Source organism: Vombatus ursinus, unplaced genomic scaffold (assembly GCF_900497805.2).
Source record: "Vombatus ursinus unplaced genomic scaffold, bare-nosed wombat genome assembly UNPS02007344.1, whole genome shotgun sequence".
NCBI classification, from domain to species: Eukaryota; Metazoa; Chordata; class Mammalia; order Diprotodontia; family Vombatidae; genus Vombatus; species Vombatus ursinus.
In genome coordinates, this window is record NW_020947122.1 from 4,599,944 (window position 1) to 4,613,765 (window position 13,822).

Below are 13,822 nucleotides of genomic sequence, written 5' to 3' on the forward strand. Positions count from 1 at the left end.
GATGACAACAAAGTCAAAGCTCCTATATCCAAAACTTCCAAGAAAAATATGAATCAGTCCCAGGCCTTGGAAGAGCTCAAAAGGGATTTTGAGAAGCAAGTAAGAGAAGTAGAGGAAAAACTGGGAAGAGAAATGAGAGTGATGCAAGAAAATCATGAAAAGCAAGTTAACAGCTTGCTAAAGGAGACCCAAAAAAATACTGAAGAAAATAACACCTTAAGAAATAGCCTAACCCAAATGGCAAAAGAGGTCCAAAAAGCCAATGAGGAGAAGAATGCCCTAAAGGGCAAAATTGGACAAATGGAAAAGGAAGTCCAAAAGATTACTGAAGAAAATACATCCTTAAAAATTAGAATGGAGAAATTGGAAGCTAGTGACTTTATGAGAAATCAAGACACTGTAAAACAAATTCAAAAGAATGAAAAATTAGAAAACAATGTGAAATATCTCATTGGAAAAACAACTCACCTGGAAAATAGATCCAGGAGAGAGAATTTAAAAATTACTGGACTATCTGAAAGCCATGATCAAAAAAAGAGCCTAGACATCATCTTTCATGAAATTATCCAGGAAAACTGCCCTGATATTTTAGAACCAGAGGGCAAAATAGAAATTGAAAGAATCCACTGATCACCTCCTGAAAGAGATCCCCAAAGGAAAACTCCTAGGAATATTATAGCCAAATTCCAGAGTTCCCGGGTCAAGGAGAAAATATTACAAGCAGCCAGAAAGAAACAATTCAAGTATTGTGGAAACACAATCAGGATAACACAAGATTTAGCAGCTTCTACATTAAGGGTCCGCGGGGCATGGAACATAATATTCCGGAGGGCAAACGATATAGGATTACAACCAAGAATCACCTACTCAGCAAAACTGAGTATAATTCTTCAGGGGAAAAAATGGTCATTCAGTGAAATAGAGGACTTTCAAGCATTCTTGATGAAAAGACCAGAGCTGAATAGAAAATCTGACTTTCCAATACAAGACTCAAGTGGAACATGAAGAGGTAAGTCTCCGTCCTGGAAGTCATTATAGCATCATAATCAATAGACAAACATCCATCCAGTGCACTCACATCCAGGGATGTGACATTAATGCCCTAGAGAACTTCCATAGGAGGGCCACCAGGATGATAAAAGAGCTATGAACTGCTTCATATATGGCTAGAAATGTTTAGTCTAAATAAAGAATACTTAGATGTCAAAAATAAATAAATAGTTGACAATGTTAGAGTCAAGACAAGTAGGGTTTCTAACACTTTTTATATTATTCTGTTTCAAGTATGAACATTTTATCTACCTAATAAGATCAGAAACATAGGCTCCAGTACTAGATATTGCATATGCTTATTAAATATTTGTTGAAAAGATTAATGTCTTCTACCAATACTCAAGAAGCCAGTTTTAACTATGAACAGTATGACTCAAAAATCTCTCCTTCCCACCTCAGAAACTTAAAATCAGTGTTTGAATCAGTGATAGTGAGCCGACGGGAAAGGACATTAAGGACAAGCATACTGGGTTTGAAGTCAGAGAAGGTGGTTTGAATCCTAGCTCTACTTCTTACTATCTGTGTGACCTTGGGCAATTCACTTAACTTCTCTGGGCTTCAGTTTCCTAATGTGTAAAAGGTAGGACTAGATGAATAGAAAAAAAAAAGGTCATCTCTAAATCTATGATCCTATGATGTTGGAAGCTTTAAATACAGAGGCTTATTCTGACCCTACAGCAAAAATTTCTAAACTTTACAGAACCCTTAAAATAGAGAAATTTTAGAGAAATGAGAAGATAGGTGAGCCTGAAAATGAAGAGGATGGCATGAAAGAGGAAATAGTGGATTTATATGCTTGTTGTATAACAAAATTCAGTCAAATACTTTTACCTGTTTTGATGAATCACAAACAAGTTAAACCAACTATTCTCTTCTTCCTTTGGTCTCAACATTGTTACTTGTTTATTGACAAACATTCGATACAACCTTTCATCTGGAATAGATCCTGAAAAGGACAATATTATTTTTTAAACTAGACTTATTATGTAACAAAGAAGGCATCAGTCCTATATTTACACAATAAATGTATTTCACAAAACATTTTATTCCAATTGTGACAATAATACTTTGGTTTACAAGCTATAGTGGAAATGCCTAGGGCTGCAAAGATACCAGGTGGTAACTCCAAAGCCAAGGATGAATTTCTTAAACGGGACAATTAAACTGACAAAAACCTACCAATTCTCCCCAAAAGCCATAGGACACTGTTCTTTCATACACCTGACAAGTGAATAAAAATGTCATTTGCAACTAAAATTCCTGTTAAATTATGTCAAATAATTCTAAATCAGAAATATATTTATCTTTGATTTTTGAATTGGTTAACATAATTTAAAGGAAATTTTAAATAAATGAACGATAATAGGTAGTGAATAAGAACGTTATGTTCACGAAGCAAAAGTGTTATCTCCCTCCCAGCTATACCAGTGTACAAAATACAGAATCACTCATGTGATCTATGCCCTACTTTCACATTTTTAAAACATCTTCTTCCCTTTCACTTACGTCACAAGGCTGTTATAAGGAAATCCCTTTATAAACTTTAAATCTCTATGGAAATATAAGTTGTTATTAATTCTCAAAAGAGCTTGTATGCACTGATCAATGTAAAAGACATTAAGCTCCTTGGAAAAAGTCATTACATAAATGCAATGTTAAAAGTCTCATAAAATATGTGGTAAATAAGTATTAATGTTAACAAGGGATTATAAGGTATTTTCTGTTATTAAAATAAACTGCTCAGATTTTTTAAAAAACAGACTAGGCCATAAAAATGATGAATAAAATATCAAGATGAATTTAATCTATAGGAAATGGTTGACCAAAAGTGATTATATATAAGGATGAGTTAATAAAAAAGAATATTTAAGCATATCTTCAAAGAATTTTATTTCAGAAACAAATGTTACTAATTTCATATAGCAGAAACTACCAAAGATCACATATTCTGAGTGACTAGAGTACATGGCAATAGTACATACACTCTATATAACATCTAAGAAAAATAAAAATTCAAATTTTGGGTTATAAGTTACAATGCTCCCTGGCTGATTCTTGAATCTAGAGAATTATTTCTGACCTAAAAAGTACTTTAAAGAAAAAAAAAAAGACACTAACAAATAAGTCTAACTACACCATTTAAAATTTGACTTTAGAAGCCCTCACAACCTTGCATTTGCACAAACTAAAGCTTAGTAAAATGATTTTCAGTCAATAAATGTAAGATAATGAAGGTGAATGTGATCAAAGTAGTTTTCTAAGTGCCATATTTAGGTCAGCTTGATTCTAAATTTTTTAAAAAGTTGTGTGGTTTTTCTACCTACTAAGTCTTCTTTATGAACTAAGACATTTCATTAACTCTAAATATTAATCATTAAGTGGATGAAAAAATGCTTCTTTATCAAGGCTATTTTTTAAAAGTATATTAAAGTTATTAGTACAACCTTAGTAGTAAAAAAGTTTACCTCACTTAAACATCAATTTTATAGATGATAAAGAAAAAAGAGTTAACTGATCTTTTTTTCTCCACATGTCAACCTCCTTCTTTTATCTCCAGATACTTAAACATTCATTTACATTATTCTTAACCTACTGAACAAATGACAAAACGTATGTCAGCAATAAAATAAAAGAACCTTACCTAACCCATAGAGAGCAATTTTTGTGCTGCCTTTTCGAAGCAAAATAGGACTAATGTCTATCTTTTCTACAGACATTGAACGTCCAAAGTGATTCACCAATCCTGCACAACTCAAAATATCCAATGCGCAGAGAGCATCTGCCTATAAAAATGTTAAATACAAATCAATGTTTGTTTCATTCATTCAACAAACATTTATTAAGTGTCTTATGTGTAAACAAACATTAAGAGCACATGGTGAGGCAGCTAGCTGGCACAGTGGAGAGAGCACCAACCCTGAGGTCAGGAGGACCTGAGTTCAAATATGGCTTCGACATTTACTAGCTGTGTGACCCTGGGCAAGTCACTTAACCCCAATTGCCTCACATTGTCCTGGGTGGCACAGTGAACCTTGGGAATACTTGAATTCAAAACCTTACTAACTGTGTGACCTTACTGGAATCACTAAACCATTCTCCACTTCAGCCTCACCTTCCTCATCTATAAAATGAGCATCGTAATAGAACTTACCTCATGGTTATTGCGGGACCAAATGAAATAACATATGTAAAGCATTTTTCAATCTTTCTGATATAAATATTGGATATTATTGTTGTCATTAAGGCACCATATGGTACCAGGAACACAACAGTTTTTCCTCAATCACCCTCTCTCCTTCTAATTTTCAAACTATCCTCCACCACTTGCTCCTTTCCTGCTTGCCTTTAATCATGCCCAGAACTCTGCCACATTTCTTAATGATACTAACAATTAACTATCAACATTTTAACAATGCTTTAAGATTTGTGCTTCACTTGACCCTACCATCCCCTGAAGGGGAGTCATCCTGATCTATATCTTGCCACTGGACCTAGATGATTCCAGAGGAGAAAGTAAGGCCAGTGACCTTGCACAGCCCTCCCTCACTTAAATCCAATTCACTCTTATCCTCTCTTTTGGCTGAAGGCATCAATATTCTTCCAGTCACCCAGGTTCACAATCTATGTCATCCTAAACTCTACTATGATTTACTCCTATATCCCATCACCTGCCAAGTTTACTTCCTCATTACATCTTGCACTCATCCCCTTCTGTCTAATCACATAGTTATGTTAGTCAAGGCCCACCCAAATTATTAGCCTCCTAAATGATCACCCTGCCTCGGGCCTCTCTTTCCCTTAATCCATCATCCATAGAGCCTGCTATAGTGATATTCCTAAAGAACACATTTGATATGTAACACCCTTGTTCAACAAACTTCAATGGCTTTTTAAACTCCTCTTTTCGACATTTAACAACCTTTACAATCTGGAACCAGCCTATCTTTCCAAAATGATTTACATATTACTTCCCCTTACATTCTTTATGCAGGATCAGCCAAACTGGTGTAATTGCTGTTCCCTATTCACATCATTCCATCTGCTATCTGGGTATCTTTACACAGACTCCCCCATGGCTAGAATGCTCTTCCTCCTAACATTTGCTTCTTTGAACCTCCTGCTCCCTTCAAAGCACAGCTCATGTGCCCCTCTTCAAGAGTTCTTTCTTTATTCTCCCAGTTGTCAGCTTCCTCTCATCACTATGTAGTTTTATTTGCAAATAGTCTGTATTTATTCTCCCTTTGTAAAATATAAGCTCCTTGAGGGTACAGACTGCCTTGCCTCCCTCTTGTCTTTGTATCGCTAATACTGAACAGAGTGCACAGTCTTAAAAAATGTCTGTTAAGTAATTAAAGATCTTTCCTGTATTCAAGAAGTTTAAATTCTCCTAGAAGGAGAATACAGATATATATACACAGATAGAATTATAAAGTAACGAGTGACGGAGGCAAAGGAGAGAGCCTAACAAAGTGTTCCTGGAAAACTTGAGGGAAGGAAAGAAAAAAAAGAAGAGATCATGGAAAATTGTTTATCTCCACATCATCACATATTATGAAATAATAAAAATTTACTACACAGATGTGTAACAACATAGTTCAGAACACTTATATTTGATGGTTGAAAAAGCTATATAATAAAAATGACCAACTTCTATTTCACTCTGAAATGAGGTCTTTTTTGGCATTATAAAAGGTTAACAGGGCTGGTGTGGGGATAAGCATTTATATAACACTTACTACCTGCCAGACATTGTGTTAAGCACTTTAGAATTATTGTCCTCAAAACAATCCTTTGAGGTTGCTATTATTATCTCATTTCACAGCAGAGGAAACTGAGGCAAACAGAGATTAAGCGACTTGCCGAGAGTCACAGATAGTAAGTGTCTGATGTTGGATTTGATCTCAGGTTTTCTTGACTTCAGCCCCAACACTCTATTCACTATACCACCAAGTTGCCTTAATATGATATAACAATAAAATATAAATGATGTATTGCTACTCTAATCACATGCTAAGTGCAGTTAAAACGTCTTAGAAACTAGATATAATGAATATATACCATAGCCATTTTAAAGCACAATTAGCCATGAAATAAGTGTTTTGTAAACTAAACAGTGAAAAACAAAAACTATAAAGAATGATTTAGAATATTAATAGCCCAAAGAATTTAAATCAAAAGAAATATTCTGAGATATAGACCTTTAGCTTCTCTCAAGATACTTAGTTAAGGTTTGAAACTATTTGTGGAATAATCATTTTTTCCTCTAGATGAGTCTTTACCTACCTTTAACACCACAAAAGGAATAAAAACCCAGTTATTCAATTCTTATTCCAGTTATAAATCATTTACAAGTTAGTAGAAGAGGCCAAAGAAGCTACACTAAGAAATTTCCTCTGGGTCTTGTAATATTTCACTTAAACATAGCATGGAATGTTTTTTTTTTTTTCAAATAACCTACTCTCAAGGTAAAACAGAATTGGCTATTTCTACAACCTCAAATTCTGAAATCTGATAATTACCCCTGTGGGATCATCATGATTGCCGTGAACACTAAAAACTGGAATAGAAATGTTGAGATTGCCATCTTGGTAGTTCACCCATGGAAACCTAAACATAAAGAAGGTGTTAATAAAATAAAATGTTTAGAGGACAAAAGCTATTGTCTGCAAACCCCAGCCATTGTAATTACTAAATAATAAGAACACAAATTTGAAATGTATATAATTACTAAATGATAATAGTTGTGATTACAAACTAAAAGATGCAGCTGAATAGTAGATAAAAAATTACTATATATGCTGATGGAAGGAAGTATCAGTAGGAATAATCCAAAAATCATTCATATCAGTAGGAATAATCCAAAAATCATTCATATTCAATTTTTAAATGCTCTTTGGGATTAGCATTAAGAGAAGTGTATTAAGATATATCTGGTATTATGGGAATTCATAAACCTTCAAACAAAAAAAGCTATACTATAAGACAAGCAGTGATGTTTCCCAAATTTCCTTCTTTTTCACATTCCTTTGAAAAAAAGGATATGATTATTCTTTTCTCAGGTTTCCACGGATATGATTATTCTTTTCTCAGGTTTTTTCATACCTTCAACCCAATATGTTTCTCTAAATTTCCTGTCAGTCTAATTCATGCCTTTCCTATGAGCTCAAGGACAGTTAAAAATTGGTTTAAAGGCCCTTCCTTGGTAACAACCATGAGGAAGGAAAATCTCAACCTCCATCCTTGTAGTTCCCTGCCCATTCTTCAACTTCAAATAATATTTATGAAGTGCCTACTATGTGCAAAGCAATGTAGTAAGCACAGTGAGGGAGGTGAAGAGGGAGACAGTGAACAAGAACTCAAGTAAATGTCAACAAATGTGTTAAATAAAAAGTTATGCCTTGAAAACTAAGCATCTCTACCCCTAATTTCTTGGGGGAAAAAGCCTAGGGACTTGACTCTGATAAGTTAAATACAGACATAAAAGTTAAATAAAGATACAAAATATTAACTACATATAATATATTATACATGGCATTTTGGACAATGTTTTGCACTTCAGAACAAACAGAACACTACACTCTTATAGAAGCATTTTCAAATATGGTCACAGTACTAGAGCTGTCTGAAAAATCATATTCAAAATAGCACAATAAAAATTAACATAGCAATTCTGAAAGATAATTACTAAAATTTACCAAATATATTATGTAAATTTAGTCTGAAACTGTAGAAGATTCTCGATAGAGTAAGAATATTAAAAGTCAACATTTTTCAAAAGTATAACTTGATTGCAATGAAACTTAAGTAGTTAACTATTAACATATTTTTATTGTATACAATTAAATTAGATATTTCAATCATTTCAACATACTTACTTACTAAAACCAAAGTTGACTGACTGATCACTGAGAATTTCAAATTGTACTGGACGGTCACCCATACAATATTTTCTTAATAATTCCAGACAAGTATGTAATGTTTTTCTCGAGGGTTTGTTTTCATGAAAAAGATCACCACCTAATAAAATAAAATCCACCTAAAAAATAATTATCTTAGAGTCAATATATTTCATACTACTATAATGAGTTGTTTATTATCTAAAACTTAAGTTTTTAGCTAGAAATTCTGAATAAATGTGGAAATTTATAGACTTAAACTGTTTTTATATAGTAATTAACTATAGGAACTTGCTTTTTTATAATTACTCAAAGCACTTTCCCATTTTATTCTACAAATCCACCACCCAAAGACATCAAGCATCAACAACTCTACTTTTCTATTATTAAAACTGATTGAAAGTCAATAGATAAGTAATGACACTGAGAAAGTTAAAAAACTTTTAAGAGTTATTCCTGACATAAAATAATCACAAAATCTCGAAAACTATTTCATCCAATAAATAGCTGAGAAGGAACTTCCTCTCCAACAGTCCCAAACAAGCATCCACTTAGGAGCTTCAATGATGGGGAACTCACAATCTACCAAAGCTGCCCACTCTACTTCGAGATAGTCCTTTTAGTTTTTCTTTATATCAATCTAAAATCTGCCTTTCTGTAACTTCCATACATTGTTTGCAGTTCTGCCAAGGAGAACAAGTCTAACCCCTCTTCCAAATGAAGGCCTTTCAGTTACTCAAGAACAGTTATCCTAACCTCTGTTGTCTTCTCTTCTCTGGGTTAAGCAATTTCAGTGCCTCCAACCTATCTTCATATGGCAAGATTTCCAGTCTTCTCATTAACTCAAACGCTCTCCTGGAGACTCCCTAATTCATCAATGTCCTTCTTAATATGGTACCAAAATTGAATATACTAGTAAGATGACTAGAACAGAATATAGTAGCACTATTACCTCCCTCATTCTGGACACTATGTTTCTGTTAAGAAAGCCCAAGATATGCACTCCAAAATAAAATGAAGCATCCAGGAATCTTGGGACAGATGTCAGACTTGGAAAAAGGATGGAGAAAATGGATACTAACCTAACGCTCAGGCAGGAATATTTTTGTGTGTATGGCAGAAGGGAAAAGGACAATTACCTGGAAAGAAGGACTAACCTATAGTTCTATGCTAGGTTAAGGTAGGCACTAGGTCCTAGAATAAGCTGGAGATAAAGGATATTGACTCCTCTATTCTCAATAGACAATGGGCTTCCAGGAAAAGCTACAGCAGAGGCCGATATCCTCTCCAGAAGAATAGAGAATCCTACAAGAAGATACCACTGCCGCTGTCCCTCACCTCCGACCACTACAATCTAAAGGACTCAATCAAGTTTATCTTTAGGGCCAACTTAACAAGTAAGTTTTGTGTAATTTCAGGATCTCGCTGACCCACCTTCCTAACCCCCTCAACCCCAAAAAATATCACCTGCTTGCTGACAGAGACACCTGAAATTTTTTAGAAAAACAAAGCTTTTCCCTCTACAATCAGAAATAAAAAAACCAAAATGCACATGCCAATTAAGTAAAAATTACTCATGCTAAAGTGTAATCAGTCCAAAATAAAAGAGAACAATATTAGATTCTTAATTGTCCCAATTAAGGAAAAAACAAAACAAAACAAAAAAAGGGAGATTTTAACTAAGCTGTGATTAAAAAAAGTGTATGTGTATGTGTGTGTGTGTGTGTGTGTGTGTATGTATGTATGAGTAGAGGTATTTTTGTCACTAGCACCTGCAAATACAGTTCTACTTTATACAGCTTATAAAGATCTTTTTAAAACATAGTAAACTCCATTTCTAAAGTGTTTAATTGAACTACCTCTATAATTATATTGACAACATTCACAGGCCAGCTGAACACATAGGTACACTCTTTGAATATCATGGAGCAGAAGGAATAATCCTTTGGTTAATGGCAATAGAGCAGAAATTCCACCAAAGATATACATTAACTCACTTCATTTTCCTGGGCAAGTCTCAAAATTTCATCTAATGTTACAAATGTATCATTTCCTCGGACTGCATCTTTCTCCATAAATCCAAGATGAATGTCTGTTGCAACCAAAATTTTAAAAGTATCTTCATCATCACTGTATTGGAAAGAAAAGAATTTAATAAAAAGTAATTCATAAATTTTTAGAACAAGAGATTTTTAGCACACTACTTTCATACTTTAAAATAATCTCAGGGGCAGCTAGGTGGCGCAGTGGATAGAGCACCGGCCCTGGATTCAGGAGGACCTAAGTTCAAATATGGCCACAGACACATAATACTTACTAGCTGTGTGACCCTGGGCAAGTCACTTAACCCCACGGCCTAAACCCCCCCCCAAAAAAATCTCGAGTCATTAGAACATATCAAATGAGTTAATAGTTATAAAGCACTCAGCACAGTTTCTGGCACATAGTAGGTGCTATAGAAATGAATAAAACGGATTAAATTATGCTCTTAAATGCTGAACTGAATATATGGAACATCCCAAATAAAATATGCAGCCACAAGAAAAGTTCTCTTCCGAAATATTTGAGCAATGATGACCAAGTAGCTTGCTTGCCATGTACACAGGTAAGTCCTCGTAACACTTGCAGGTGTAGTTATCCCTCATGAAATTAATTAAACTCCATTTTCTAACAAAACTGTTATTTGCCACTCTGAGAGTTTGCCTTTTATCAGACTTACTGGCTAATTGTTAGTCTGAAAATAACATTCAAAAATGTTATTTCAACACCACCTATAAGACACATCTCTACAGATGTCTTGTCAGCATCTATGTACTAAACCAAGCTTATTATCTTTCCCAAAAACACTACATCGTCTTACTTCATTATTTCTGTTAATGGCACCATTATTAACCGAGTCTCTCATGCCCAAAACTTTAATTTATCTCTGACTGGTTTCTCTTTCTCATCTCTCATGTACAATCAATCGCTAAATCTTGTCACTTTTTCCTTTGCAGTCTCTCATATCTTTTTTCGCCTCTTCCCAATGCCACCACCCACTGTATCATATCATATCATATCACCACATATCATCCTGTATCATCACTGTCATTACCATTAACCTCAATTGTAAAAAGTCTCCTCACTACTATTTCAACTTCAGTTCTCCTCATCCTTCCTTTGGACAACTGCCAGACTATTATGATCTGGTCATATCACTCCCTTGCTCAAAATGCTATTTCCTAGCAAGTAAAGTTCAAGCTCCTTGGTCTGGCATTCATGCCCTTCCACAATCTGGTCCTTCTCAAACTTTCCAGTTTTAATCCATATTCTTTTCATACACCTGAAATGCCAACCCAATTAGATGAGGCCCCACCCCTGTACACATCCTACAATTTCCTACTGTCTTTGTTCACATTTTTACTTATCAGGAACGTTCTTTCTACTACCTCCTCTGCCTACTGAGAGCCCAATTTAAATATCAACTTCTCAAGAAATCATTCCCTGATTCATCCTGCTCCCTACCCCAAGATAATCGCCTTCAAACCATCAATGGCCTTACACCTTACAAAACTTTGTTATGCACTTACGTAATATTTTGTGTTATAGTTTCCTCACTTGTAAAATGTGAGTAACAATATTCGTAATATGTATCTCACAGGGTTGTTGTGAGGATCATAGGAGATGTTTGGAAAGCACTTTGCAAACTTTAAAATGCTTCAGAACTGAGTTATTAGAGGGGCTCTATGAGGACAGGGGCAATGTCTTATCTAAACCTCATATCTTCCCCAGCACTCAGACCAGTGCTCACACAGCAAGAATTAATCAGAGATTTACTGACCTCAATACTATTTATAAATGCTGGAAAAAATTAGAAGTTTCTACATAGTACATTAGGAGGATAGGATCTGTGAGTTCACTAGTATAAGGAACTCTTAGAGAAAAAAATTTCTCTATTAATGCAGGTTGGCACATTGTCTGTAACTTACAATCTTAAAGTTTTCTGGCTTCAAGGCTGGCTAAAGAGCCATTACACCACACTGTTTCACACTTTACAATCCATACCTAACAATTAAATACATATTCCCTTTACCTATTTTTGCATGCATTAGAAACTAAAGACTCCATGAGCTTTTTGAAAAGTGAAATAAATGTGTTTAATATTCTAAAATTTGAATTCATAAGCAAAATACATACAATCGATACACATAAGTAATTCTTCCTTAAGTAAGCAAAACAAAAGTCTTGGGAGAGAAAAACCCCAAAGATTCTGGAAGGAACTGAGGCTTACAGTGTATCTGCAGAATTCATTTCTTCTACCTTCAACCCAGTTGCTAGGGGCCAGCACTCTCACCAAGTAGCTTCTAATATTGCCTAAGGTCCTGCTGGTCAGGAAATTTATTGTGAATTTCAAATTCTCCAAGCCAGTTCTAAAAAAGAAAATTATTTTTAAAAATGCATTTGGAGAGCATTTACATATTTACACAACATATTTTATAAACAAAATAATTAATTATGCATATTTAAAATGTCTTAAATTCTACAATGCTTAGCTTAGAGAGGTGCTTGAAGCACTTAAAAGTTAAGTAACTTGTCCAGTCACCTATGACTTCTCTAACTCAGGGGCCTGATTGCAATCTCACTAAATTAGCTATTTTCTGTGTGCATGCTATATGTATATATATGTACATGATACATACGATATGTAATAATCATAATAGCTTCTTGTATATGTGTGTATATGTGAACATGATGCAACACATTATATCACATTAAATTATATAATCTTTAACTATAAAATGTAATGTTATATATCCCACTAAAACAGCTGCCCCTTGTTTATTTATACAGAATATACAAATTTTTATAACTTAAAAAACTAATATACTGTATAAACAGAGCAAAAAGTATACTTTCAATGTCACTCAAGACCCATTATTAGGTTGGTCTCTTTACAATGGGGGATCTTTTTCCAATGAGATTTCCATTTCCTTGGAGAGCAGAGGAAGGGAAATCCCTGTCTTTGCAGACTGAAGGAAGAAGGATTCCTCCAATATATAACCGATTTTTTCTTGAAAGGCAAGGACTGCATTGCGTTCACGAAAGCAATTATCTAATTCTTACTTAAAGTCATCCTTCTATTTCATAGGAAATTTACCCTTCGCAAACAAATGGATTCAAGCTTAGTCTCAGTAAATAACAACACACGTGGTCTACAAAGACAACAGGTGCCCGCAGTCAGACCCTAGAAAACAGTGCGGGGAGAGGAGATCCCGCACAGGCAATGGATGGCAACGCGAATGGCAGGGGCTGAGCTAACAAAGATGACCACAAGTTTCCCCCTCCAAGGCCTGATCCTGGCTGGTCTAGGGATCATCCCACTGGCCGGGAGCCCAAAGAGTCCTGGAACCCCGGAGGGGTTGGGGGCGGGGCTGGAAGGCTGGGGGCAACCCATCCTTCCCGACCAGGATCCGGGCTGGGAGCAGGTCCTACGGCTTCCTCGCCCTCCAAAGACTGCCCTGCCGCGGTGAGCAGGTGACAGGGCAACGGGGGCAAATCCAGGCTGCCTTTTACCCGGGGTGCAGGAGAAGGGGGCCGCGAGGGCAGTGCAGATTGAAGCCGACGCCTCCTGCCCTTCCACAGACGAGAACAGGCGGGAAAAGGAAGAAGATAGAAGGGAGCGGGGAAGGAGAGAACCACCTCATCCTCTCGCGATGTTTCCTGGATCACGCGAGAATCTCCCGGATTCTTCTGCTCTCGTTGGCTGCGGTATAGGGCGCGTGGTTAGGTCCTTGGGAACGAGTCCCCGCCCCTTTAACGAGAGCCAATCCGCTCGGCTTTGGAGAATAGTCGGTGACAGAACCCGGAAGTGCGTGGACCGGAGGGGTGGGTTC

At 35.7% G+C, this 13,822-nt stretch overlaps 1 protein-coding gene across 1 annotated transcript in view; it reads right to left on the reverse strand.

Moving 5' to 3' along the window:
• Positions 1–13,620, reverse strand: part of MRE11 (MRE11 homolog, double strand break repair nuclease) — a 68,922-nt gene extending 55,302 nt beyond the window's left edge. The window contains exons 1-7 of the mRNA XM_027849410.1: positions 13,503–13,620; positions 12,220–12,358; positions 9,947–10,079; positions 7,929–8,089; positions 6,573–6,660; positions 3,695–3,836; positions 1,885–1,999 (exon numbers count right to left, since the gene is read on the reverse strand). Coding sequence (XP_027705211.1) covers positions 1,885–1,999; positions 3,695–3,836; positions 6,573–6,660; positions 7,929–8,089; positions 9,947–10,079; positions 12,220–12,239 — 659 coding nt within the window. The 5' untranslated portion in view covers positions 12,240–12,358; positions 13,503–13,620. The remainder of the gene's footprint in view (positions 1–1,884; positions 2,000–3,694; positions 3,837–6,572; positions 6,661–7,928; positions 8,090–9,946; positions 10,080–12,219; positions 12,359–13,502) is intronic.
• Between the last annotated feature and the right edge of the window lie 202 nt (positions 13,621–13,822).